The sequence below is a fragment of the Lampetra fluviatilis genome, chromosome 4 (genome assembly GCF_964198595.1).
Source record: "Lampetra fluviatilis chromosome 4, kcLamFluv1.1, whole genome shotgun sequence".
In the NCBI taxonomy this organism is placed as follows: domain Eukaryota; kingdom Metazoa; phylum Chordata; class Hyperoartia; order Petromyzontiformes; family Petromyzontidae; genus Lampetra; species Lampetra fluviatilis.
In genome coordinates, this window is record NC_136278.1 from 4841359 (window position 1) to 4867967 (window position 26609).

Sequence of the window (26609 nt, forward strand, 5' to 3'; positions counted from 1 at the left end):
TGATTTTCATAATAATAAGCAGCACCAAGTCCCATTTAAAAACAAATAAAGTTGGGTTGACTCTTCTAAAAGTTATAATACACTAGATCTTTTACAGATCTAATATTCTTGGCCTGAACACAATTGAAACAATGGTGAAAGTTTCTTTCATCCCTCACGGGGTGGGGTAAAGTGTAATTATTCCCACTTCGTCCTAGACATCTGGCTAGTGCGGAAGAGTAGGCCAAAACACCCTCTGCAGCGTCTCTCCAGAGAGCTTCCTCTAGTGGACAGCCCCCCACCAGCAGTGGTGTGGAAGCAATTGCCCTGCTGAACCTTGTACTTATTACACACAAACTGTGACAGTTTGTTTAATTGATGTAGCTTTACCACACTCGCATCGAAATAAGCGGTAGATTAGAACTGCGGTGTTATATGTAAAACGTAGGCAATTCCAGCTAAATGTTATATAAAGGCACATCCCAAAACAGGAATGACCTTGCGCCACACTCGTTTGCATCCCTCTCTCAGCAAAACAGCTTTTCTGTTTGCCTAAATTCTAACCTTGCGCCACACTCGTTTGCATCCCTCTCTCAGCAAAACAGTTTTTCTGTTTGCCTAAATTCTAACCTCGGAATGGACAATCGCTGTCGCTGGTGGTGCCTAACCTCTCCATATGGATGACTGCATTGAGCGGGAACAGTGCGTGGGTGGGTTGAGCCAGGAGGGTTCTCTCCCCAGATAGGATGCATTAGCGTGCCACCAGTGAGCTCCCACGTGGATAGGTGGGCTTGGTGCAGCATAACAAGCGTTAAGCAATTCTTCCATGCAGCTGTCACTCAAGGTCGTATCACATGTTAAGATATATATATAAAATAATTCATTACTCTTTCTTTGCTGTGATCTTCTTGGTAGGTAATGAATCATGCTCTTGAGAAATGCCCCCTCCCCACCACCCCACTGGAGAATTTAATTTAAAAAAATAATCTACCTTGCAGTATTAAGTGGTTGAAAGAATGTCACAACTTTTGTCCAGTCCAGTATAACAAAAAAACTAATATGATAAAAATGCTTAATCCAAAGTAAATGTTATATTGAGGGTGTATTTTTTTTTATAATAGCATGTCTTGCAATTATTTATGAACATAGGGTTATGGATATATAACAAAAACATGGCTGTAGTAATAGTCAATGTTTTTCCATTAACCACAAATCTAAGAAAATAAATTTGAGAAAATTACAAATGTTTGTCGAACGAAGTTTGTCAAATTTTTAGTTGTTTCTGTATAAAATTAAACTTATAAATATAAAACTGCCAAAGCAGAAGACCAATGACCACCCCGAGGCTTCATTTCATTCAGGTATAGCAATCTTATTAGTTTTGTAAATCAGCATTAGTAGACGGAAAATAATATACCGCGTCCATTTCACCGTTTTTAATACCTCATGGAGCTGTAGAGACTTGTTATTATTCTTATTTCAGCAGATTTGTTTTCTCACAAAAAAAACTCTCACTGAACATTTGAAACACTTTGTAATAGTAGACTTTGTAAAACCCCAGCTGTACTACCCGGCTTCGCCCGGGACTTGGATTCACCACACCCGGCCGCCTTTGTCTCCCCAGTGGCGATATTCACACACCACACCAGTTACTCGTTTGAGGCTGAGTCGACTTAAGGGAGGCCTAGGACCGGTTCAAAGAATTGTCACTGGGGGTGGCTGTGAGCGGGAATCGAACTCGGGTCGCCGGGTTCGTAGCGCACACTACAATGCGTTACGCTTCCACATGCGCGGGTCACATGACAGATTTGACGTCACAGCTCACTTGTCGTGCAAAAAATATAAGCATTGTTGAGCTCCCCCCCCAAAAAACATACAAAAGTGTATTTTTATAATTTTTGCATGGTGTACAGTCTGGAAAGTACCCACATGGCAAATTTCAAGTTTGTTGCATGTCGGGAAGTATGCTAAACATTTTGAACAGACACACATTATCACAACTTTGCCTATAATATATATGGAGATTTTAAATCTCAGTGCGTGTAAGATTATTGAAAAAAATTGTTCTAGAAAGCACGAATAGTTTGGGGACTTTGCAGAAGCGCAAGTCTCTGGTGGTCTCTGGCTATTTTACTTAAAACAGTGCTCTTTCAGTCCACTTGTATGTGTTATGTTCAATGCAAAACTAGTTGTGCACTTCATGGAACCTCCTTTGCCAGTACCAAAATATACTAGTAGGGGTTTTTCCCCTTTTTTCTGGCAACAAAACTGACACTTTTGCAAGGAATCATGTTTACATTAACCACAATACTTGCAGTCAAATGCAAACAAAAAACAATACTCTGATAATATAAGCATTGTCTTTGAAACTGATTGGTCCACACCAGAGACAACTTTCTTCAGAGCCTGGTCTCATATGGTGTTCGAACAGATGACGTCAAAAGGCGCACATATATATGATTCCTTGCAAAAGGTGTCAGTTTTGTTGCCAGAAAAAAGGGGGAAACCCTATTAGTATTTGTGTACTATTCAATTAACAGCCCGCGGCATCATTTCGGTTCGTAAATTAAAACTAAGTGCATTCGTTAAAAGGTCTACATAGATTCGTACGGTTTTAAATATAGTTGTACTCGAATTGTAAATGTTGTGGGTTTACTCTCCGACACACCAGTGTGCTGTTTCGTTAACTTGACAAACCTTACTATTTGGCTGTGTCTGGTGGTGGCGGGTTTAACGACGCATTTATCTTCACGCAAACTAACCCAAATACTCTATTATGGTGTGCAATGGTTAGGTATGTGTCCATGAGGTCTTGTGAACTCTGCAAGTTTTTGCAGTTGGGCCATGTAGCTCTCCGACGCGTTTTAACATTGCACCATGTGGCGCTCGGAATGGAATACTCAATAATTGGATCATGAACTTCCCAGCACGTGCAGCGAAAACATTGGCCAGCAACCGAAACGCCTCGCAGAGCTAGAAATTAAACCCGTTTGTAATTGACAAAATCTCTCTCGTGAAGCTCATTTTCTAACTTTTAAAAATTCACACGATCTCTGATGTTTGACTCCATGTGCCGCCGGCGGCTTCTTCAGCTCCCTCGGCAACATGCAGCGAAGCATCGCAACAATCGTCCCGAACATTCTCGCGACACAACCCGAAAAGAAAATAATTAATGATTTTATTTTATACCTACGTGACTTTACCGAAATAACCAAAGAATATGGCTTCCTGCAGTCACGAAAGCTTCAAATCAAGATACAACCCCAAAAACCCATCGGAGAGAGAGAGAGAGCCACGTCCATCGCGACAAGACTCCTTCCACCACCGCGAACCATTACGTACAAACTTTCGTTGCGAAGCCCTCCAGAGCCACGGGTTTAACTGCCTTCCTGTGTGTACGGGCAGCGATGTAAAGGCGCTAAAGGATACACTGCCCGGAGGCATTGCGGATGTCGTCGCCTGGAGGACTTGTCGTCTTCATCTTCTCGGCGTTCGGGAACATCGTCATGATGCGCATTTCGAAATCCTCCCTCCGCTCGTATTCTCCCCCGCGGTGCACGAACACTTTGTTCTGGCGTTTATCATCCGACGGGTGGGAACAATTACGAGCAAAAGGAACACCGTACGCAGTCTCCGAGATGCCGAAGCATCTCGTGTGGCTTTTTTTTTGGTTAACCTATCGGTGTCTTTAAGGTAAACACAGCTGAGGTTATCAAAGCATATTATCTTTCTCGCAAGGGAGACCTGAGAGCCTGCACAGGTAAGGGACGAGGCGGGCGGGTGGGCGTTTGGTTTCTTCCAAGTTGTGAAAAAAATTGGGGCTATTACGCCGGCAAACAATGGTCCTCCTCTTTGTTGTCGCTGTCACAGGGGCCCTGAATATCCTTTCCTCTTACAGCATATGGGGCGTTTTAATGCCTAGCTGTCATTGTGGTGGTGCAGAAATTACGTTAGTGGCCGTCCCCCCCCCCCTTTTGCAAACTGTCCTGGGTGGCAAGCATGTTGACCGGCAGGCTATCCAGTTCCTGAAATATGACACCTCGTGACCAGGACGCTGCTAAAGTACTCCCTGAAAATCGCTTCCCTTCCTCGCCGTGATAACACACGTGTTAGGGATATATAGGTGTTAACTTTAACATGTGTTCACGTCACCCTTCCCTGTTACCGCATAAACAAAGCGTTGGAAGGATGCTGCATCCATTATTAATCTTGACTTGCATAGGTGTGCTGTGAATTTGTCAAAAGTGCACAGTCTCTTTTAACTGGAACATTTTAATTATTGCTGTATTGTTATTGTTGGTTGACTAAAAAAAAATAATGGAACATTCAGTGTAATGAAATATATATTTTTCACACTTATGCTCGACTCGTCAAAAAAACCATTAAGCAATCCTGCTTCCTTTTATAAATTTCTCAACTAATTTGCATAGCATAATTACTATCACCTGATAATTGTAATTCCATGGCCTGTGAAGAGACTGCTACAATTTGCAAAATTGAATTATTTCACTAAATCACACTCCAGTATATTATAGATAATTCTCTGTGCTATGCAATTAACCCCAGTTCTCCAATTATGTGGACAAGGCTCAAGCAAGTCATGACATTTAAGCTAAAACCTATTATATGTCATGCCATGAAATAAAATAAATAAATGCAAGTATATGATGTAAAAAAATAAATTATCAGTCCCGGGATAAAATAGCAATGTGGAAATGTCATATCTGTAAGTTGGTAAAAACCTTCTAAAAATAGGCATACATATTGTCTTAATAACATGTTTAAAGTTGCGTGCACATTGTTAACAGTTCATAATGTGAGTTGTGTTAATCTGAATCCTCTTTCATAGTTATGGAATTTTAAACTACGTCATGGTGAGGCCTTTTTTTCCTTTTGTTACATGGATTGCATTTCCTGTTCACGTGACAACTTGACTCAAGACAATTGTTAGTTTCCACCCAGCCACGATGTGCTCCGTTAGTTTAAGAATGGACAGTCCATGAGAACGAGTACAGGGTGCAAGTTTAAGGAATGCGAGAGATATTGTAGACTATGTGGAGAGAGAGAGAAGCGAAATTCGACCGTTCATAAACTGACTGAGGACATTTAGGTGTTTCGTGTCATTTTTAGAGGAGCAATGAAATGACCTGTCAATTATCCGTCACGTATCACCGTTTTTCGAACAAGGTTTGAATATGCATTATGTACTCACTCTCAAAAACGTTGGAAATCGGTAGCCGTAATAACCCACGGAAAAGTAGTCCCGTTTGGGTCTTGGGTTCTTGATGTTATTGATCTTCTGATAGAACAGTGCCTGCTTTTGCTGGAGAAATTAAACAAAAAGTTGCATGTAAAATAGGTACAGGAACAGCCCCAAATTACCTGCTTAATGCCACTCATGGCTGAAGGGCCCCCATTTCAGCGATCACCAGAGGGGTATTTGTTTTCAATCTAATGTTGTGTTTATCGTTAGCATAATTGAAATAGCTAGTGTCCATTGCCAAGGTTTCTCCGCAGGGTTACCAGGCTCACTCTCCGTGATCTGGTGAGGAGCTCGGTAATCTGGGAGAGCCTCAGAGTCGATCCACCGCTGCTCCTTCCAGATCGAGAGGAGCCATTTGAGGTGGTTCGGGTAATTCTAGATTCGAAGCTTTCGTGACTGCAAGGATTCATATTCTTAGGTTTTTTCGGTAAAGTCACGTAGGTAAAAAAATGTAAATTAATAAAAGTAAAATAAAAATAAAATAAAAATCACGACGTTTCGGAGGCAACACAAGCTTCCGTCTTCAGGTGGAACCGTCACAGCACGATAGCTGTATCACTTGATACAACCGTCACAGCACGATAGCTGTATCACTTGATACAGCTATCGTGCTGTGACGGTTCCACTTGAAGACGGAAGCTTGTGTTGCCTCCGAAACGTCGTGATTTTTATTTTATTTTTTATTTTACTTTTATTAATTTTACTTTTTTACCTACGTGACTTTACCGAAAAAACCTAAGAACATGGTTCGGGTAACCTTGGTAAGGATGCCCCCCGGTAGACTCCCCCCTGGAACTTTATCGTGCACGTCCCAATGGGCGAAGACCCCAAGACACGCTGGCGGGACTCTGCCACTCGGCTGGCCTGGGAACGCCTGGGAATTCCCCAGGAGGAGCTAAGGGTCCTCTTCTTGGTTCTTTTGGTAAAGTCACGTAGAAGGGAAATAATAAAATAATAAAAATAAAACATAATAAAATAATTCTCACGACGTTTCGGCCACAACGCAAGCAGCCGTCCTCAGGTGAAGAACAGGTCTGTCGGAAAGACAGACCGGAAAGACATACCTGTTCTTCACCTGAGGACGGCTGCTTGCGTTGTGGCCGATACGTCTTATTATTTTATTATTTCCCTTCTACGTGACTTTACCGAAAGAACCAATAAGATGAATCCCTGCAGTCACGAAAGCTTTAAATCGAAATAAAGCTAAGAGTCTGTGTATAGTAGTGTAGTGTATAGTAGTGCATGGTGTAGTGGTGTATAGTCATGTAGTGCTGGAGTCCGTCGCCAGGGAAAGGGAAGGTCTGGACCGCCCTACTCAACATACTGCCGCCGCAACCCTCACCAGGGCAAGCAGATTGAGAAACGAACGAATACACGAATAATTGAAATAGCTGAGGATGGTATGGATTTATTGACAATTGTCTGTAGGTAAATCTATATGGATCTGTATGTTGTTCTATTGACAATTGTCTGTAGGTCAATCTATATGGATCTGTATGTTGTTCTTTGACAAACACAAGGACAAAGATCCACTGAATAGCCATACAGACTTACAGGGCAAGCGTTGAAGAGGCTAGTGTGGCCTACTCCACACCTGGCCACCTTTGTCTCCCCAGTGTTGATGTACACACACGACACCAGGTACTCATTTAAGGCTAAGTTGATTCGGAGAGGCCTAGGATAATGTTCTAACACCACTTGCCACTGTTGTTGTCACTGGGCAGAAATTAAACTCAGATTTTGGGGTTTGTAGCACAGTGTGTAAACTGCCACGCCCCAGCCTTACATTTCCACAGGCTTTGGGGCAAGTGTTGCTAGCGAGCACCTCTCATAGAGAGCCGGCACAGCGCACAAGGGGGCTTTGTGGCCAGCACTATGTTTGGCTGCCGTTGGCTCCCCAGTGCTGATGTATGCACACTATACCAAGCTCTAAGTTAGGGCTGAATTGACCTACGTGGTGGTGGGAGAGGGACAGGGCCGGTGATGTTAGCTGTCGTTGGGAATCATGCTCAGGTCACTGACTATAGCGCAAAGCTCTAACCACTGAAACCACCCATTTTATTAAATACATGTATAGAGTATTGCACATCCGGTCATTAACCGATAAAAAAGTACATAATTTTGAACCCTCTGGCAATCCACTGCTGAATGAAGGCCTCGCCAAGCGATGTTAATAGTAGGGGTTATTTGACCATACTTCACCATGCTTGTCAATGGTGCTTGGTGAGAGTGGTGACTAGAACTCGTTCAGACAACCCTTGTCACTGATGTTAGCCATGGCTGGGAATCAAACTTGGGGGGCCTGGTTCGTAGTGCAAGGTGCTAGCCAGGATATTACCACGCCACCAAACATTTACACAAAGACAAAGATCCCCCATATAGCTTTAACATGCTGTTGGGGCAAGTGCTGTCAGCGAACACCTATAAAGGCAGGCACGGCACACGAGTGGGTGGGTGGCCAGCACCATGCCCGACCGCCTTTGTCTCCCCAGTGGCGATGTTTACACACCACACCAGGTACTCATTTAAGGCTGAGTCGACCTAGGGGAGGCCCAGGACCTGTTCAGATAATGGTCACTGGTGTTGGCCGTGAACGGGAATCGAACCCGGGTCACTGGGTTTGTAGTGCCGTGCGCTAACCACTACATTACTGCTCCTCCCAAACATTCACAAACGCACACTGACACACACACATATCCGTTGGCGAAAGATTCTTTTTTACCAGTAGCTGGCTGAGCTGCTCGTAATCAAAAATCTCCATCTCGTACTGTTCGGCCAGCTCTTTGCACAGCACAATAGCCTCCTCCCACATCTGCGCAAGAGAGAATACGCGTAAACGTTGGCCGAATGCTAAAGTGCAAATAACGCCGCCCACAATTTTCCTCACTCACCTTATTTTCACGACGTTGCTTTTAAAAGTCATAGATTAACACGATCAACTATGTCACAGAGCCACGGAGATTTATCGAGAGACATACAATCACATTTAGTTTTGTGCATTTAAGATTCTTAGAATTGTAATTATAAAAAAAAACTGTTCTGCAATCGCAGCGTTATTGTAAAGGCTTGTGCAGAAGTATGACTTACACTGGACCTGAACATCCATTCAGGTTAATGGAAGAGTCAGTTTGCTTTAATACATATGAGGGACATGTTAAAGAAAATAATATATGATTAATGGTAACCATGCTTTTAGAATGGCCAGCACATTCACATATTAACCCATTACCTACAGAGGTGTCTGTGCATAGCATTACTTTTAGTTTAGTTTCAAATCATTAAGCAAGTACACACATGTAAAATTCATCATCATTAGCGCCAGGAAGGGAGCGCACTAAATGAAGACCACTTAGCGGCAAGTATTGAATTGTTGTTCGCGTTTTTAGATGTTGGCATCAAAATGACACAATTTTAACATGCGTACACACATTAAATTCTAAATAGAAGAAAAAAAATAAGAAATCTGAATGTCGAAAGGCAACAGCCACTCTCGCAACAGTGAAAATCAAGCCCTTACGGCGTGCTCATCAACGCGCACAAATGCGACTCCCCAATTGCTCTCACCTTTCCGTCGTCAAAGTATTTAATGATGTCCTGATAGAGAGACTCCTTGAGCTGCCGATGAGTGTCGGCGTGGTGGGAGTTCCTCTGCATCTCGTGGCCGACGCACAAGTCGTCCGACCACTGTGATGGAACCACAAAAGGTGAAACCACTCAGTCACGAGTCATAAATCACAACCGTGATGCTAATATCCCCTTCCTTAAATTCATTCACATTGTGATGGATTTTTTTTTCACGCGCGTGTTGCTAAATCCGTTTTCATCCTATGTCTTGCCTATTCCATATCCGCCCCCACCCCAATTCTCGCTATCAATCGGATGTCTACCTTCAATAACATTATTGCAGATCATTGCACGGGATGCTCTCCAAACAAATAGTTTTCTCAGAAAATGCCCTCTGAAGGGGCACTGTTACATTTTGCTGTGGTCCTCTTACTTCATTGTTTAGGGGCCTTCCATAAATGACGTCACGCAATTTTGGACGATTTTGACCCCCCCCCCCCCTCGTCACACGGCGTCACAAAAAGTCAGACCTCCCCTCAAATATGACGTCACAAAGCTCTGCCCCCCCCCACCAAAACATAAACATGCTTCCAATCGCTTTAAACTATTGCCATTGTAGTGCGTATTTAATATGGCGCTGCACTCTGATGTTGTAGGAGTGTTGTTATAACAATTAGTGTTGTTATAACAATTCTATATTTATTTAAAGTTGCGCATTTTGATGTGACGTCACATTTCTCAAACCCCCCCCCCCTCGTCACACATCGTCACAAATGTCTGATCACCCCCTCCCCACCCCCTAGGTGCGTGACGTCATTTATGGACGGCCCCTTATGCATTTCAACAAAGAGAAAAAGGAGAGGTAGGAAGGGAAAAAAAAGTTTTGAATGTAGTCGCGACCTTTGGGGGACAATGTTACGCGAGGGTTCTGAAGCCAGTGTTTTGCGTGGTGACAAGTTGGAAGTGAGATCATTGAGTCTATGGTAGTCCCAGTCGGAGTGTTTGCTGTAGCAAAACACAGATCTGGCACACACTTAGCAAAAGTTACATAAATGTACGCATCCGTATGCAACAGGAATCATGTCTGTATGTCGCGGTTTGAGTATATTATCAAGGAGCAAGCTGTTCTCAGAGGGTGCATGAAAGCAATTTCCCATCCATGTTTTTGTGGATAGAATATATGTGTGGTATGTAAGAATCACAAGATGCCATCATCTGCAGGGGAAAGCCATTGTGTGCTGTCAAGGCGACAAAGGGTGGCAATGTTATCGTAATGTCCTTGTTTCCTACCACAAGAAAGCTTCATTGTGATAATAGCTTAATTATGATATAAGCTTTAATTAAATTAAAATGTTGCTGTGGCTAGTGGCCCCTATCACGTTGTCCGCAAGGCTGTGGGAGATTGTGCGTGTAAATATTGCAGGTAAAAACGAAAATCTCCACAGAACACCGTATTTAGTTTTTTTCTTCTAATTATTGGCGACACTGCGTTGGCAGTGGTGCACTAGTAAAAACAACAACAACTCGATACGTTCGTCAATAACACCGCCTTGAAAGGAAAATAATGGAACAAAAAAATGTCGGCAACGTTCGAGGCTATGGCCCTTCTTCCTTTCGTGTACGATGTAGGGTTATTGTCTGAAACGTCAACTGTCGATTGTCCTATTAAGGCAGTGTTATCGATGAGCTTGCTGAGTTTTCCAAATTTTTACTGCAGGGTGGTATGCGAACATTTCATGACTGTTGCAAACGGTCTATATCCCATCAGTGTTGGGCATTAATGTAAATGTATTTTTATATATTCATAGTAAAGTCCCCTGAGATGCCTTCATTGACGTGACGTGCACCGTATGAATGAAGGTTGATTGATTTAACAAGAGGCCCTGGCATTCTCACGAGAAATTTTGCGAGCAGTAAAAAGAGAAATATGGGAATGATTAACTCGAAATGCACAATCATGGGTCAGCAACATTCTTGTTGTACGGCCGCTCTACAGACCCGAATGTGGGCAGACTGAGACACCACCACGGTGCCGTTGTGCCACCACCACCCACCCACCACCACCCACCACCACCACCCACCCACCCACCACCGACCACCACCACCACCCACCACCACCACCCACCACCACCCACTCACCACCACCCACCCACCACCACCTACCCACCACCACCACCCCCACCCACTCACCACCACCACCCACCCACCACCACTACCCACCCACCACCACCACCCACCACCACCCACCCACCACCACCACCAACCCACCCACCCACCCACCCACCCACCCACCACCACCACCAACCCACCCACCACCACCACCCACCACCACGCACCCACCACCACCCACTCACCACCACCCACTCACCACCACCACCACCCACCCACCACCACCCACCCACCACCAACCACCCACCACCAGCCACCCACCCACCCACCACCACCACCCACTCACTCACTCACTCACTCACCCACCCACCCACCCACCCACCACCACCACCACCAACCACCCACCCACCACCCACCCACCACCACCCACCCACCACCACCCACCACCACCACCACCACCCACCCACCACCACCACCACCACCCACCCACCACCACCACCAACCACCCACCCACTCACCCACCACCCACCCACCACCACCACCCACCCACCACCACCCACCACCACCACCACCACCCACCCACCACCACCCACCCACCACCACCACCAACCACCCACCCACCCACCCACTCACCCACCACCCACCCACCACCTTATCTCGGCCTATCCAGCGGATGGATTGCAGAGGCTCACACCAATACACCCATGAGGCCCTTTTGGATAGCAACCGAGGTTGCTGATTCCATTTTAACAATGCCCTATTCCACGTTGATTTGATGCCATTTACAACTCACAGCGAGGCTTACCTCTTAAGTGCATCGACTTGCTTTAATGATGCTGCTCTGTTGCATTAAACCTGCCATTAAATAAACGGCACATTTGTGCTGTCGGTTGCTTCGGTTGTTTGTACATCAGGGCCATAATGCATGCAGTGGACCACAGAGTCTGAACGTGCGCTCGCCACACACACACACGCATCCTGAATATCCGCCTTCCCAAGCAAATGACCCTGGCCATTGCTCCACGTATTTAGCAGCTATTCAGAGAAACGCCATTTATGACCATTTCTTGCTCAGATTTGTAAAATATATATTTCTGCCTGGCAGAAGGGATTCCACTAGAAAGAGCTCTTGAAAGTCCTCTCGAGGGTGTTTTGGCCTACTCTTCCATACTGGCACGGACGTCTTCGAAGAGGTGGGAGTAGCCACCATTTTCCCCACCACGTGCAGCCTGCTGATCGACTCACCGTGGCGTACCTATCGAATACTGACGGCAGATTTTAAGAAACTTGCGCCATAGTTACAAATGCCACGCTGGGAGATCGACATCGAATGGGTGGCCTTTGGGATTGCAAGTCAAATGGGCTAACCATTACACCATGGCAGCGTCTATGTATTATTCCTACAGTAGTCAAAATAATCGTAAACAAATGGTGAGCTTTGTGTTGTTGTTCCTATAACATACATTTCAAAGACAAAGATCCCCCGTGTAGCCTTAATAGACTATAGTAGCAAGTGATTTTAGCTAGCACCTACATATCACACACACAGAGAAAGATCGTGTAGCCTTAACAGACTGTTGGGGCAAGTGCTGTTAGCGAGCATCTCCATATCACACACACACACATGAACGTAAACTAAATTAAAAACAAATCTCAACCACCCAGCCGTATTGAAGAAAAACCGGCGTTTGAAACATGTACGTTTGTCATCCATTACATAAACATGATTTTTTTCACCTTCCCGTTTTACTGCTTTATCTTAATCATCGTGATCGCTAGCATCGTTATCCATATGCCGAATATTACTCTGCCGAGGCGTTGGCCCAGAAAACACTCCCAGATCAGCGGCTGCTATGTATGTTCCCCCTGGGCACCAATGTATTCGGTAACAAAGAAGATTGGACCGCTTACCTTGAGCAGCTTGGCGTGGAGCAGCAGCGAATACGCAGCCTCGGTGAAGTTTTCACTCTCCAAATGCAAGTCGCACAGCTTGTACAGATATCTAAGCCGGCAGAAGGCATGGTGCGATTTTTACATGAAAGTTTATGAACCAAATTTAAATGAACAGCTTTTTTTTTAAAGGGTATGGTTTCTGCAAAAAACGTAGCATGCCATTATAATGTATAAAAACATTGTGAAAGAAAATAATTGTCCAAAGGAAATCTGTTTTTTTTTACAAAAACATAGAATATAATACGTTTGGAACGATATAACAATTTAACTCCGTCCCCTTTTAGTACAATTAATGAATCGTCGTATCCCAGACATGTTGCTCTCATAAAAAGAAATCCAATGCTAATTCCTCCTCCCACATTCTGCCAGGCACTTTCCTCGCTCCCCATGGGATCCCTTTTAAAAGAGCTACAGCTGATTACTGCTACCAGAGCCAGTGGCCTTTTACCTGATGTACATCTCCTCTCGCTCGATCTCCTTGTAGAAATTCTGCAAGGTGAGAGAGAACACATTCTTAGCAGAGCAATGAATTGCACAGACGCATCATTTGTCATGCGGCAACCAAACCCCTTGATGACCCCGCGGACTAAATTAATTTAGCGGAATATCTCCGGCGCCACACAGTGGTCAAAAAAGGTGGATCGTTGAATAATATATTTTTTGTGGCCCTGAATGCGACGTCGTATTTCATCAGTGTCACGGTTTAGGTGACGGTGGGCAACAGTTGCACAATTACATGTAAATGTAATGGGATATGAGAACACCTTCAAGGTATAGAATACGTCCCGTGAGATTCAATGTGAAGTGTACGTATTTATCTCAAGCATTTCCGAAATGAACAATTTGAGTTGTATTTATTTGCACAGATATTCAGTGGCACTGCTGCCTCCACGGTGATGCGAACAAATCACCCCGCGTGTGTCCGATATTGTCAGAGCTTGGAAGCTAAGCAAGGTTGAGCTCGGTTAGTACTCGGCTGGAAGCCTGGAAATAGCAGGCGCTGAACGCCAGGGCTGCGAGGTAACCGGGATATGGTCGTACAGAAAGTGAATCTGAAATACAATTTTTGCCGAGTTTTGAGTGACCCCCTCCTCTCTTATGCGCGGTGTCCTCTGGTTCTCCGTTTTCCTCCCACATGCCAAATGCACGTGAAAAAAGGGGCTAAACATCCCAAATGCAGGACCCTCGTTCCTGGATGATTAAAAAATGCATTATCTTTATTATGCTTCTTTGAACCTTACGTTTGTAACTTTCTCAAACAGATTGCAAAGCATAATTGATATTGTATATATATTTTTTTTTTTATCACATTGTAGTAATTTATTCTCAATAATTAAAACATAACCATATGTTGGGGAAAAAGCAGCTACGTTGTAGACCAGTAAAAAAAATATATATATATAAATCGTTATCTAAAAAAATAAATATAATTTTAAAAGAATGAAGCAAATATGCACACACAGTCATGCATACCTAAATAAACATTGTTTCATTCAACACACTAAAATGTAATAACTTGAGCATCCGAATTTCGCCTCGGTAAATGTCCAGACAGATCGGGTGAGCCATGATGAATTGTATGACACGGTGTAGCACTCTTACTTATTTTAGAATGTCACAATTTGGTTAAAAACCCTCAAAGCTGTAAATCAAGCCAACCGGGGTGGTCAATGTTTAATCATGGTAATGAACTGGCAAGATGGGGGAAAGGCAATGTTACAGAGCGGGTACCTTCACATTTAAGTGTAAATCAGCAACAAAGAGTTGGAACCTCCAACGTTCTGCAAGCAGTAAGTTTCATAGAATGGAATGTAAAGTTACATCATTCAATGCACTTACTCTCGCCAGATTCTACGGTAATGTAATGGCAGCCCGTTTTGAGGCCACGCTGTCGTAAAGTGAAAAGTGAAGGTCGTTATAAACTACCGTCGATAATAATGAGCCGCGATGTGCCACCGAAGGATGCAATGAGTATCAAATTAATGTAAGCGTCTGAGAGTGGGGCCATCTGCTTCATTGGATTTTTGTGCAAATGACAAAAGTCAAAATGCTTAATTTCATAATTATTCTTGTATACACAAAACGATCACTGCAATGACCCAGAGCATAGAGACAATTAAATAAAAGATGTGTTTATTTCCTGATCTGCATGCAATGAATACTAAAACCAAAGCTTTGTAACCATTAATTATGGTAATAGCCAATAATTGTTTACATAAACGGAACATGAATAGTGTGGTCGAGGTATTTTGGAAGGCGTATTTGCTTATGGATATTGGGCACACTTAGTTATCGGACATGCGCAAGCTTTTTTAGTTTGCAAGATTATTATTTTTAGTGATTAACATTTTCAGCAGGAACGCATTTTTCTGAGAACAATTGTCTGTAACCAGCGTTCATCACCACCGGCCATGGTAAATCCGCCGCTAGATGAAGGCCTCCCAAAGCCACCACCTTCTCTCGTAATGCTGCAATGTAATTATCCACCGCGCGTCTGCACACGAGCTGTATGCATTGCTCCAACTCCTCTGTGGATAAGAAATAAAGGACGCGTTTCATTCCTCGGCTGCCACTCGATCATTATTCTTGACTCTCGGCCATCATCTCTTCCAGCTCTGTGCCCTGCCCAAGCCAACTAACTTTTCAACAACAACAAATATGAATTATGTATTTAACCTTTGCATGTTCTCGAATTCACGTGTTCCTCTTTCTGCCTTTGACTGTCATAGCAAGCATGTATCTCGCCATACTTCTTTGTGCATTTTTTTGTTTTAGTTATATATTTTGAATTGTCATGTTTCTGAACCACGTGCCATAGCAGGTTTGTACACACTGATAAAGCACTCTCTTCTTGAGGCACATTGCTTTACTATTTTTCATTGTCAAGATCGGCTTCCCAAAAGCACTCCGACCTGCTCTTTTCTGTCACTTTGTTCAATATTTTTTTTCCTCGGCTATTGCACTGAAATACATTGGGAACGATAACTAATTGTTAAGAGATTGCAAAGTGTCCAATTTGTGTAAACTCACGTCTCAAAACATCCGCGAATTTCCTCCGTCAAACGCGCGCGCTCACTTAACGTTATAGATCATCCCAACCCAGCGCGACTTATAATCCACACAACGCTAACGCGGCTTGATAAATAAACAAATTAAATTGGCGTGTGGAGTAATTGTCCTGATAAATCACTATAAATGTACAACGGGGGGGGGGGGTTAGGTGGTTAATCTAACTTATAAAAAAATTCCAAGGTTTAATCGTTTATTCAAACCAAGAGCCCAAGTGGAATTTAATTACTGTGCAACGGAGAAGAGGGGGGGGGGGCTTTAGAACGTGGCTGGTCTGAGGCTGTCCGGGCCCATGAAAAAAAAAACCCTTGCGTGGCAAAGAGACACCGTTCATCGAGCCGTGCCGCACGCCCGGGCATACCAAGAGGTTGACCGTACAGCTCATTCGATTCTCCCTGTTCTCCCGATTCTCCTTGTTCTCCTCGCTGGTGATGCTGCGGTAGTCCAGGAGCCTCTCCAAGAGGCGCGACACCAACAACACGAACGCCTCTCCCGTCCGCGACAGGAACTTGTGGCGGCGGCAGCAGTCTGACAGACTGCGGGACAACACACGGGTTTGGATAGGGGTTGGTGTGTGTGGGGGGGGGGGTGTGTGTGTGTGGGGGGGGGTTGGGGGGTTGGTGTGTGTGTGTGGGGGGGGGGGTTGGGGGGGGGGTGTGTGTGGGGGGGGGGGTTGGTGTGTGTGTGTGGGGGGGGGGGGGTTGGGGGGGGGAGTGTGTGTGTGTGGGGGGGGGGGGTTGGGGGGGGTTGGTGTGTGTGGGGGGGGGGGGGTTGGGGGGGGTTGGTGTGTGTGTGTGGGGGGGGGGGGGTTGGGGGGGGTTGGTGTGTGTGTGTGGGGGGGGGGGGGTTGGGGGGGGTTGGTGTGTGTGTGGGGGGGGGTTTGGATAGGGGTTGGTGTGTGTGTGGGGGGGGGGGGTTGGGGGGGGTTGGTGTGTGTGTGTGGGGGGGGGGGTTTGGATAGGGGTTGGTGTGTGTGTGTGGGGGGGGGGGTTGGGGGGGGTTGGTGTGTGTGTGTGGGGGGGGGGTTGGGGGGGGTGTGTGTGGGGGGGGGGGTTGGTGTGTGTGTGTGGGGGGGGGGGTTTGGATAGGGGTTGGTGTGTGTGTGTGGGGGGGGGGGGGTTGGGGGGGGTTGGTGTGTGTGTGTGGGGGGGGGGGTTGGGGGGGGTTGGTGTGTGGGGGGGGGGGGGGGGTTGGGGGGGGTTGGTGTGTGTGTGGGGGGGGGGGGGTTGGGGGGGGTTGGTGTGTGTGGGGGGGGGGGTTGGGGGGGGTTGGTGTGTGTGTGTGGGGGGGGGGGTTGGGGGGGGTTGGTGTGTGTGTGTGTGGGGGGGGGGTTGGGGGGGGTTGGTGTGTGTGTGGGGGGGGGGGTTTGGATAGGGGTTGGTGTGTGTGGGGGGGGGGGGGGTTGGGGGGGGTTGGTGTGTGTGTGTGGGGGGGGGGTTTGGATAGGGGTTGGTGTGTGTGTGTGGGGGGGGGGGTTTGGGGGGGGTTGGTGTGTGTGTGTGGGGGGGGGGGTTGGGGGGGGTTGGTGTGTGTGTGTGGGGGGGGGGGTTGGGGGGGGTTGGTGTGTGTGTGTGGGGGGGGGTTGGGGGGGGTTGGTGTGTGTGTGGGGGGGGGGGGGTTGGGGGGGGTTGGTGTGTGTGGGGGGGGGGGTTGGGGGGGGTTGGTGTGTGTGTGTGGGGGGGGGGGTTGGGGGGGGTTGGTGTGTGTGTGTGGGGGGGGGGGGTTGGGGGGGGTTGGTGTGTGTGTGGGGGGGGGGGTTTGGATAGGGGTTGGTGTGTGTGTGGGGGGGGGGGGTTGGGGGGGTTGGTGTGTGTGTGTGGGGGGGGGGTTTGGATAGGGGTTGGTGTGTGTGTGTGGGGGGGTTGGGGGGGGTTGGTGTGTGTGTGTGGGGGGGGGGGGGTTGGGGGGGGTTGGTGTGTGTGTGTGGGGGGGGGGGTTGGGGGGGGTTGGTGTGTGAGTGTGGGGGGGGGGTTGGGGGGGGTTGGTGTGTGTGGGGGGGGGGGTGTGAGGGTGGAGGGTTTTCTCCAAAAGCAAGGAAGAAACGAAATGAGGTACCGACATTAATTCACCTGCCTTATCGCCCCGCATTGAATAGGTCTGCATTGACTTGGCCTCACATTGATCATGCTGAGCTTGGTTTGAGGCTAATGCAGGACAGCCAAGGTCACGGCTATATATATAATAGCGAGCATATCGAAGGCAGTGTCTCCCTCTTGTCAATAATGAAAGGGATAGCGTCGGAGAAATGAATAGCAATTATTTATTTATTACTATATTTAATTGAAATGAATACGTATATAAATAATGAATACGCCGCAGTCATTGGAATGTTAACTGAAAGTCGCTGCCATTAAATTGTAATGGCATACTAAGCTGCACCTCGTTGAAATTCAGTTCACTATGAGAAACAGCTGTGAGCGACGGTTTATGCTATTCATGTGCCCCCCCCCCCGCCCCCCCTTATCATTAGGTTCCTTTCTCCCCTCAACCCTCCAATGAATTTTCTTACTCTTCACGCCGGGGGTTTATTTGACCTGCGAACATGTTCGCAGGGCGGGTGGGGCGAGCCAAAGTAACCCGTACAATGAACACGCCGAAACAGCATTGGCGAAGGGCGCTCTGCTCTGGTGTGTGCGTGGCAAAATCAAAACAAATATTTGTTTTATGCACGACGCATTGACGCGTGCAGTGGCGGGTCCGTGTGGAAAGAATACGGATCAAGTATGAGTTTGCAGGGTGCCTCAATTGTTATTGACTTGAGAGCTTAATGTTCTTGTATTAAAGCCGCAGAGCATTGAGCCGAGACGGATGACTCTTGGTAGACATTGGCAACGGTGGAATTGCAGGGAGATTCATTACTATATCCAGAGACTATAAAAACAAAGCTTGAAAATTATCCACACACACAAATCAACGTTTGGACTCGATACAATTATTTCACAAATCAGAATACTTGCGAGTGAAATAATGAAGAGCGCTACAAGTTCAGTGTGGTGGAAGGAAGCATGGACCAGCTGCTTGTGTAAAATAGCGATGTCGTCGAGAATGCGGTATCGTTGTAAGCGTGATGCTGATGCTATTTGTAGCTGTGTTGTACGCAAATAAAACAAGTGTATGGTGGTTCAGACAAATTATCCGCACCTGACTGACGGCAAATAAATAAATGAAACGTGCAACAAATAATTGGGAAGTCAAAATCCCAGATGGCACAGTGTTCCACCCAAATATACAACATGTATAAATAAAGAAGCTCTTGTTAAATAATAATAATATATTTTCTGAATGTTAATAAAATATTATCAATGTAATGTCATGTGGAGTTATTTTGTCTTCAAGTTCATTAAATAACAATGAACATGTATTAAAATGTAAAGATATAAGTGCATATTAAAGGGCACACGTCAATATGGTAAACGGAGATACACATTTCAGAGCGAGAATTCTCCGACTCGAATAGGAATTCAGATCTGTGAGGCACGATTTGGCATAACCAGCTGCGTAACAAATGCATTATGAAAATTGATTTTTACACCCTAAATACGCTCATTGAATTGCACACGAAATAATAAAGTATGATGTGTATACATTATATGTAACGGGTTTTTGTAATCCTCACTGCCACGAGAGGCCACTAAAGTCGCCACAATAGAAAACATAATTATTGACAGTTTTTTGTTATCGAATGGAAACCCTGAATTGACACACTTTATTGAATGCCGACATAAAAGAGTTGGCCAAAATATGCTCCGGAAGGATATCTAGATCTCCCTCTCGATGAGGCCCCTTCTGCCAGCAGTGGGTGCGGGTAAGAAATCGCAGGGCTGCACCTTCACCTTTTGCCGTCACCTTTGAAATGCCAGGGGGGCAAATCGTTTGAGGCTTTTACGATCTGTCAATACCACCAATGCATTCCCTCAAAACCTAAATGCACAGAACTTCAAATCAGGGGTGGGGGGGGTCGGGCTTCTTGCATCTTCTTGTGTCTGCTGCGTCACCCTGACGTGGATTGACGCCACGACGCAGGCAGAGGAGTACTCACATCCGTTCGAAGAGGATTTTGTACTGCTCATCTCCGCGCCCTCCCTCAACCTCGTGGTCGAGCTTGGTGATCAGCTCGTTTTCAAACTGCAGCACACAGAGGCAGACGAAACGTTACATTTTGATGTACAGCTTTCCCATCGGGAAAATCACGTTTACAGAATACGACTTCATGGGACCTCCTTTGCCAGTACCAAAATATACTAATAGGGTTTTTCCCCCTTTTTTTTCTGGCAACAAAACTGACACCTTTTGCAAGGAATCATGCTTACATTAACCACAATACTTGCAGTCAAATGCACGATTCCTTGCAAAAGGTGTCAGTTTTGTTGCCAGAAAAAAGGGGGAAAACCCCTATTAGTAGAATACGACTTGTTTATATATTTATAGAGTGCTGCCGTTTGAGGTTTTTGCAAAATATGTTCGGGGAGGGAGTATAGATGGGCGCGTGTGCTGCACTACGCAAACCCGGCGACCTGAAGTCGATACCCAGCCATGGCTGAGATCAGTAGCGATTGATATCTGGATTGATCCTGGACACTTCCACTTCACCGATCCACACTGACTAGTGCGGTGACGCACGGTAAATCAACTGCCATGACCGACACAGTGTAAGACAGGCCTTCATCCATCGGTGGATTTACAAAGGGCGGCGGATTATTATTATTATTATCATGAAAAAATGTGTATATGTAATTATGTGATGCATACGACAATGTACTTTAAAGGGAATATTCTGCAATAAACTATCCATGTTCAGGGACTCGTTTTAACCCTTGTGTATAAGCCATGTTTCTTGTGCAAATGCTGCGCAAACGCCAACAATGTTAAATCAAATCTGTCATTCAAAATCACCGACAATACTTAATTTTCACAAATTCATTTAGCATAACAGTTTTCATAACAGTTGTAACTATCAAATATCCTTCCAGCAAAATTACTGGTTTTATAATCATATTGCAGAGGACTTCTGTCTAGGTTATACTGGTTTTGATCTCTTTCAAGCGCTATTTATTGCTTTTCCCGTATGCAGTAAGTTCTGCTGTGGGTTTCGTGTAGACAATGTTTGTTTTTTAAAATCTTGCTGGTTGGAACATTCCCTTCCTGTAATCTCCTGCAACTGCCACCACCTCCGATGGTCTTGGACTGTGGTCGTTCTTGTAAAAGTGCTGCTCGGCTCAATGGGGGCTCGCCAGCTGAAATAAAGTCTTGAGATTTCCACGGCTGTGCTGTACGGCTCTGCAATGTGATTTAGGGTTTGTACCAAGCATTGTTCTGCGCGATATTATTTCTTAAAATTCCATTGCAGTGCAGTGCCCCAAAACGCTGCATTAGATTACAATACAACCTGCTTCATTACTGAAATAATAACGATGACATTGTGAACTTATGAGGCACCTGTCGCAAAACGTCTCGAGGCGCCGTGCATGAAAAGTATAAATATATTCACGTAAGAACAAGGTGTCAGAATAACAAAGAGGAACTACACTGATTAGGAAAATCATTTTGAAACAGATATGTTTCTTCGTGAGGACATAAAGATTTAAACACAATCCGCGAGGCTGGTCACCACCGGTAGGGAATTCCACAACGCATGGTTGGGAGGGTACCACGTTAAATGCCCGATCACTGCAAAAATACAACCCGATCGAGGCATCACATAAAAGGGGCACGATCGACAGATCTTAAAAGACCTCGCCTGTGTATGGGATTGAATTAGCTCCTGAATGCAAAGCGGAGATACCCCTCGCAAGGCCTTAAATACAAGAAAATGCATCCATAAACTAGAAAGAAACTAAAACAAATAAAATCTATATGGTAATGTGGTTAGCTTGATAATGCATGTATTACTTAGGACTGTGTAGAGTGAATTTGGATTGCTGGTAAATCCATTTTCTCTCGTGGGACCTTTTAACAACAATTTGTCTTTTTACATGTCATAGAAAAATGCCTCTGTTGTCAAACTTACTTCCCCGTGATTGATTAACGTCTTAAGGCCACATCACAATAGATCAATATGCAAAATCTGGCTTACATACTTTAAATTGGAAACATGAAATGTACTTTTACTTTTAAACTACTCTAAGCATGTAAAGTGGGTGCAGTGGCACTCTGGTTAGTGCACTATATTAGAAACGTGATCACCTGAGTTCAATACCGAGTCATGGCTATCACAAGTTAAAAGTGACATCTCAACTGGTCCTGGCCTCCCATCGACACCAACCAACACTGACCAGTCTGGTGAAATATGGGAAAACAACCCCCATGCCCGACATGACAAATGTCTGAAAAGAATCATAATAAAATGATGATCAATATAATTATATATTTTAAACCTACAGTACTCTTCACGTGCGCATGATATTGTAGATTTGCCAATATGCAAAGGGCTGGAGCAGTGGTGCAGCGGTTAGCGCATTACAGCAGGAATCCAAGAACCTGAGTTCAATCCTGGCCAAGGCGAACACCAGTAGCGAGTGATATCTGAACCGGTCTTAGGCACGCTCTTTACCAACCCGTACTGACCAGTAATTGGTGAAATATGGTCATACAACCCCCATAACTGAAGATACGTGTGGGGGAGGCTTTCACTCTGCAGGGGATTGTGAAATGACTGTACACCAACATTGGGACTAGAAGTCTAACAACCCACTAATTATTTTTTTAATGTTCGTATGGACATGATACATGATGCAGCAAATCTGGCTGTGACGGTCCCACCTGATGACGGAGACTTGTGTTGCCTCCGAAACGTCGTCATTTTCATTGTTTTATTTTTATTAATTTTAATTTCATTTTTTACCTACGTGACTTTACCGAAAGAACTAAGAGTAAGAACATGATACATGACTTGAATTGCATGTGTATTCAATGTTTTTTTTTAATTGCCATGAATATTTCTAGATTTGAAGCTTTCGTGACTGCAAGGAATCATCTTCTTAGGTTTTTTCGGTAAAGTCACGTAGAAAGTAAAATAAAATAAAAAACAAAAATCACGACGTTTCGGAGGCAACACAAGTCTCCGTCATCAGGTGGGACCGTCACAGCTAATCTGACTGTGACGGTCCCACCTGATGACGGAGACTTGTGTTGCCTCCGAAACGTCGTGATTTTTTGTTTTTTATTTTATTTTACTTTCTACGTGACTTTACCGAAAAAACCTAAGAAGATGCCATGAATATATTTGTGTATGTTATATGCAATTGATATATGTGACCACTGCAGCCACTTGCAGCCGCTACATGTGCCACAATGTTAAACACGTATCGAATTTGGTGGATTGAATCGCAACCTTAAATCATGGAAATTATCATGGTAATGATTTAGGGTTGATGGATAAACGCGCAAGACTGACATTTCTTTAAAACACGCATTCGATCTTGCATACCTTCAACCTATGCAATTTAGCCGCATGTCAGATAGCTCATTCCATCTGCCCTCAACACCACAAACATACATTAACTTTCGACCTTCATTTGACTTGCTTAAAATACGCTGAGCTGTCATTGGTATTCCACTAGTGCCAATTAACATGTTCATTCCGGCTGTAAGCTACAGACAATGAAGACCGCTGACTGTTGTGACACAAGCGTGTGACATTGTAATTTACCCACAATTTTGGAAGCGTCTTTGATTTATCGTATTCAAATGATGATTGTCAACAGCCATCACGTATACACTGCTGGATGAGGGTCCCTGCATGCCAATTTGCCATCCCTCACAGTCTCTCGAAGGCATACACTATCTTCCACATTGATCAGGAATCGAGCACGGATTAGAGATGTCAAATTGAATGTTGAGGACAACATAGGTGGGTTTAGGCACCGCGCATTGCAAGGGATGATGCCCGATGGATAAGACTGGCGAGGAAATGGCAGCTAAATGAAGGAACATACCCACGCGGATGGAATCGTGATATCAGTTGGCGTTCAGGAGTGAAATGGATTGTTGCATCGTGTGGGATTGCGATGCCATGGGGAGGCTTTCATCCAGCAGTGCATTTAACATGGCTGATGCATGGAGTTATATATATAGATCTCATCACCTTACTGAGTCTAACAATTTACCAAAACTATTCCTCTAAAATCTATTTCCGGTATGAAAATGCTTTATTCCCCAAAAGTCCACATGATTTAAGCAGCAGTAATAAAATAAAATAAAAATCGTCCAGTTTGTACCAACGATTCTTATCTCCTCTTGGTTCTTTCGGTAAAGTCACGTAGAATTGAAATAATAAAAATAATAAAATAAAACATAATAAATTCAGACGCTGTCTCCCCGACAGATCTGATCTTCACCCGAGGACGGCTGCTTGCGTTGTGGCCGAAACGTCGTGAGAATTATTTTATTATGTTTTATTTTATTATTTTTATTATTTCCATTCTACGTGACTTTACCGAAAGAACCGAGAAGATGAATCCCTGCAGTCACGAAAGCTTTAAATCGAGATTCTTATCTCCCCATGCTCCTTCGCCAACACAGCAGACACCATCGCCGGTGGAACCAGAGCTGCTGGGGATTTTAGTTGAGGCTTCATGTGCATCGGGGGTTTCTTTGACCGTGCCTCACCATGCGTGGTCTAGAGGAAAATTGATGTTTAAATAGCTTGGGTTAACACGTAGGCTTTCGCGACCAATATCATCCATAATACAGGTGTTTTTTCTGGGGGGTTAGATCGCGTAAATATTTAAAAGTGTCGTTAAACCCGCCACCACCCGACAGCCAATTAGTGAGGTTTGTCACGTAAAATAAACACGCCAATTCGTTACTAGTACAGCACAACGGTGTAAATGTTGTGGCTTTGCTCTCAAACACACCAGTGTGCTGTACTAGCAACGAATTGGCACGTTCTGTTTACGTGACAACCCTTACTAATTGGCTGTGTCGGGTGGTGGTGGGTTTAACGACACTTAAATAATCAACGTTTTTGGGTTAGATCGCGTTATTTATAAATGTGTCGTAACCCTTCACCACCCGACACGGCCAATCAGTAAAAAAGTGTCACGTTGACAAAAGACAAATAGTTCACTGCTTTAGCCCACCGGTGTGTTGAAGCGTTTAACCACAACATTTACAATTTTTTGAGTAGTACGACGTTTCGCTGGTAATTGAATCCAGCATCATCGGGCAATTTGCCAGAATGGTGAGGCTCCGCTCTGTCTCCCGTTCTTATATAGAGCAGCAGCAGGGTGACGTCATCATTAACTCATTAACTCATCAACTCATCAGGTGCAACGATAGCTTGATTACCTGTGCTTTTTACAGTTACAAGCTACTGTACAATAAAACTTTCTCGTGGTTCGCAAGGACATTCCTTGATGCAAGCACATGATAGTCTGCAACTTTATTATCACCGCGATATATGTTTTTAATAGGCTATGGAAGAAATACACCATGGGAAATTATTCCAGTGAAAGAATAACATCACGTTGCATATGTTAACATTGACATTATAAAAGCTCTGCATACAACAACACAAACATCTATTGTGCGCGCATAGCTGATGCTTATATTACAATAAGGAATGTACGCTTAATTCTATTAATATGGAATTTAATGAGATACATTCTTTGTTATTAATTTAAAGGAATGCTTAATCGAATCATGTAAAAAATTAACCCCTAAAAACAAAGTTTTTCACTATAAATCGTCCTCTGGCTTGAGATGGCTGCCACCTATGGGTCAAATGATTGCCTGCCACCATTAAGCAATTGGTAATTAAATATAATTTATTTTTTCCTAAAAAGTGTGAAATTTTGGAAAAAAAATTTCACGAAAATAAATTGTCACGCACAACGAGTCTGTGTGCAAAATGTCAGCTCGATTGGATCACGGGAAGTGGGTTAAAAAACGACCGAAAGATTTGCACGGTCGTAAGCGCGCAATCAAGCAATCAAGTGAACTTAATATAAAGGATTTAAAAAAATGTCACCTTGCTAAACATTTAAGTCGCACCTTCAGTAATATTTAATTAATCTGTTGTAATCAAGAAACATTCAGCATCATCAACTGCTTGAGTTAAAACGCTTGCCAACCCCATATTGGCAGAACACATAACTGTGATCGTGAATTACTTAAACTTGCTATTTCATGAAAGAAATCCGCAATGATAATGAATGGAAGGGGTTAAAATGGCAGCATAAAAAGCCCACACGTGGTAGAGATGCTGAGGATAATGAAGATAATTTATTGTCGAATTTAGGCCCCGAGAGCAATGAGAGACATTCTGGTAGTTGCGCCGCATGCGCCATTCGCTACTGCAGCATTTTACTTTCCTAAATAATATCTAATTTTGTACTGGAGTGATCCAGTCATCTCTCTCGGTTGACATGATGCCTTGCTGTCCGTCTCAAGGGACATTTTCAACGTGTTTTTATAAAGAGCTGTAAATTAGGATGACGGTAGGTTCGTAATTGTGGGAGGTGCCTGCATAAATGTGATGCTTTGCGAAATAAATATGTGGACAGTGCGAGATATGAAAAGGTAAAGGTGCAGCCCTGCAATTTACTTGCCCACACCACTGGTGGTGGAATGTCACCTTCTGGTCAACCAACTGCCGAGTGGACAGAGTTAGGAGCGTTCAACAAACTTGGCAATTGTTTTGACTGCTCCGCTGGGAGTGCCAGATTATCCA

The 26609-nt window shown here is 44.6% G+C and overlaps 1 protein-coding gene across 1 annotated transcript in view; it reads right to left on the minus strand.

Moving 5' to 3' along the window:
* LOC144931506 (dedicator of cytokinesis protein 1-like) overlaps positions 1-26609 on the minus strand; it is a 211717-nt gene that overhangs the window by 16566 nt on the left and 168542 nt on the right. Inside the window, exons 34-41 of the mRNA XM_078855434.1 lie at positions 19977-20062; positions 16299-16473; positions 13317-13357; positions 12827-12917; positions 8807-8926; positions 7965-8054; positions 5192-5302; positions 3409-3550 (exon numbers count right to left, since the gene is read on the minus strand). Of these exons, the coding sequence (XP_078711560.1) occupies positions 3409-3550; positions 5192-5302; positions 7965-8054; positions 8807-8926; positions 12827-12917; positions 13317-13357; positions 16299-16473; positions 19977-20062 (856 nt within the window). The remainder of the gene's footprint in view (positions 1-3408; positions 3551-5191; positions 5303-7964; positions 8055-8806; positions 8927-12826; positions 12918-13316; positions 13358-16298; positions 16474-19976; positions 20063-26609) is intronic.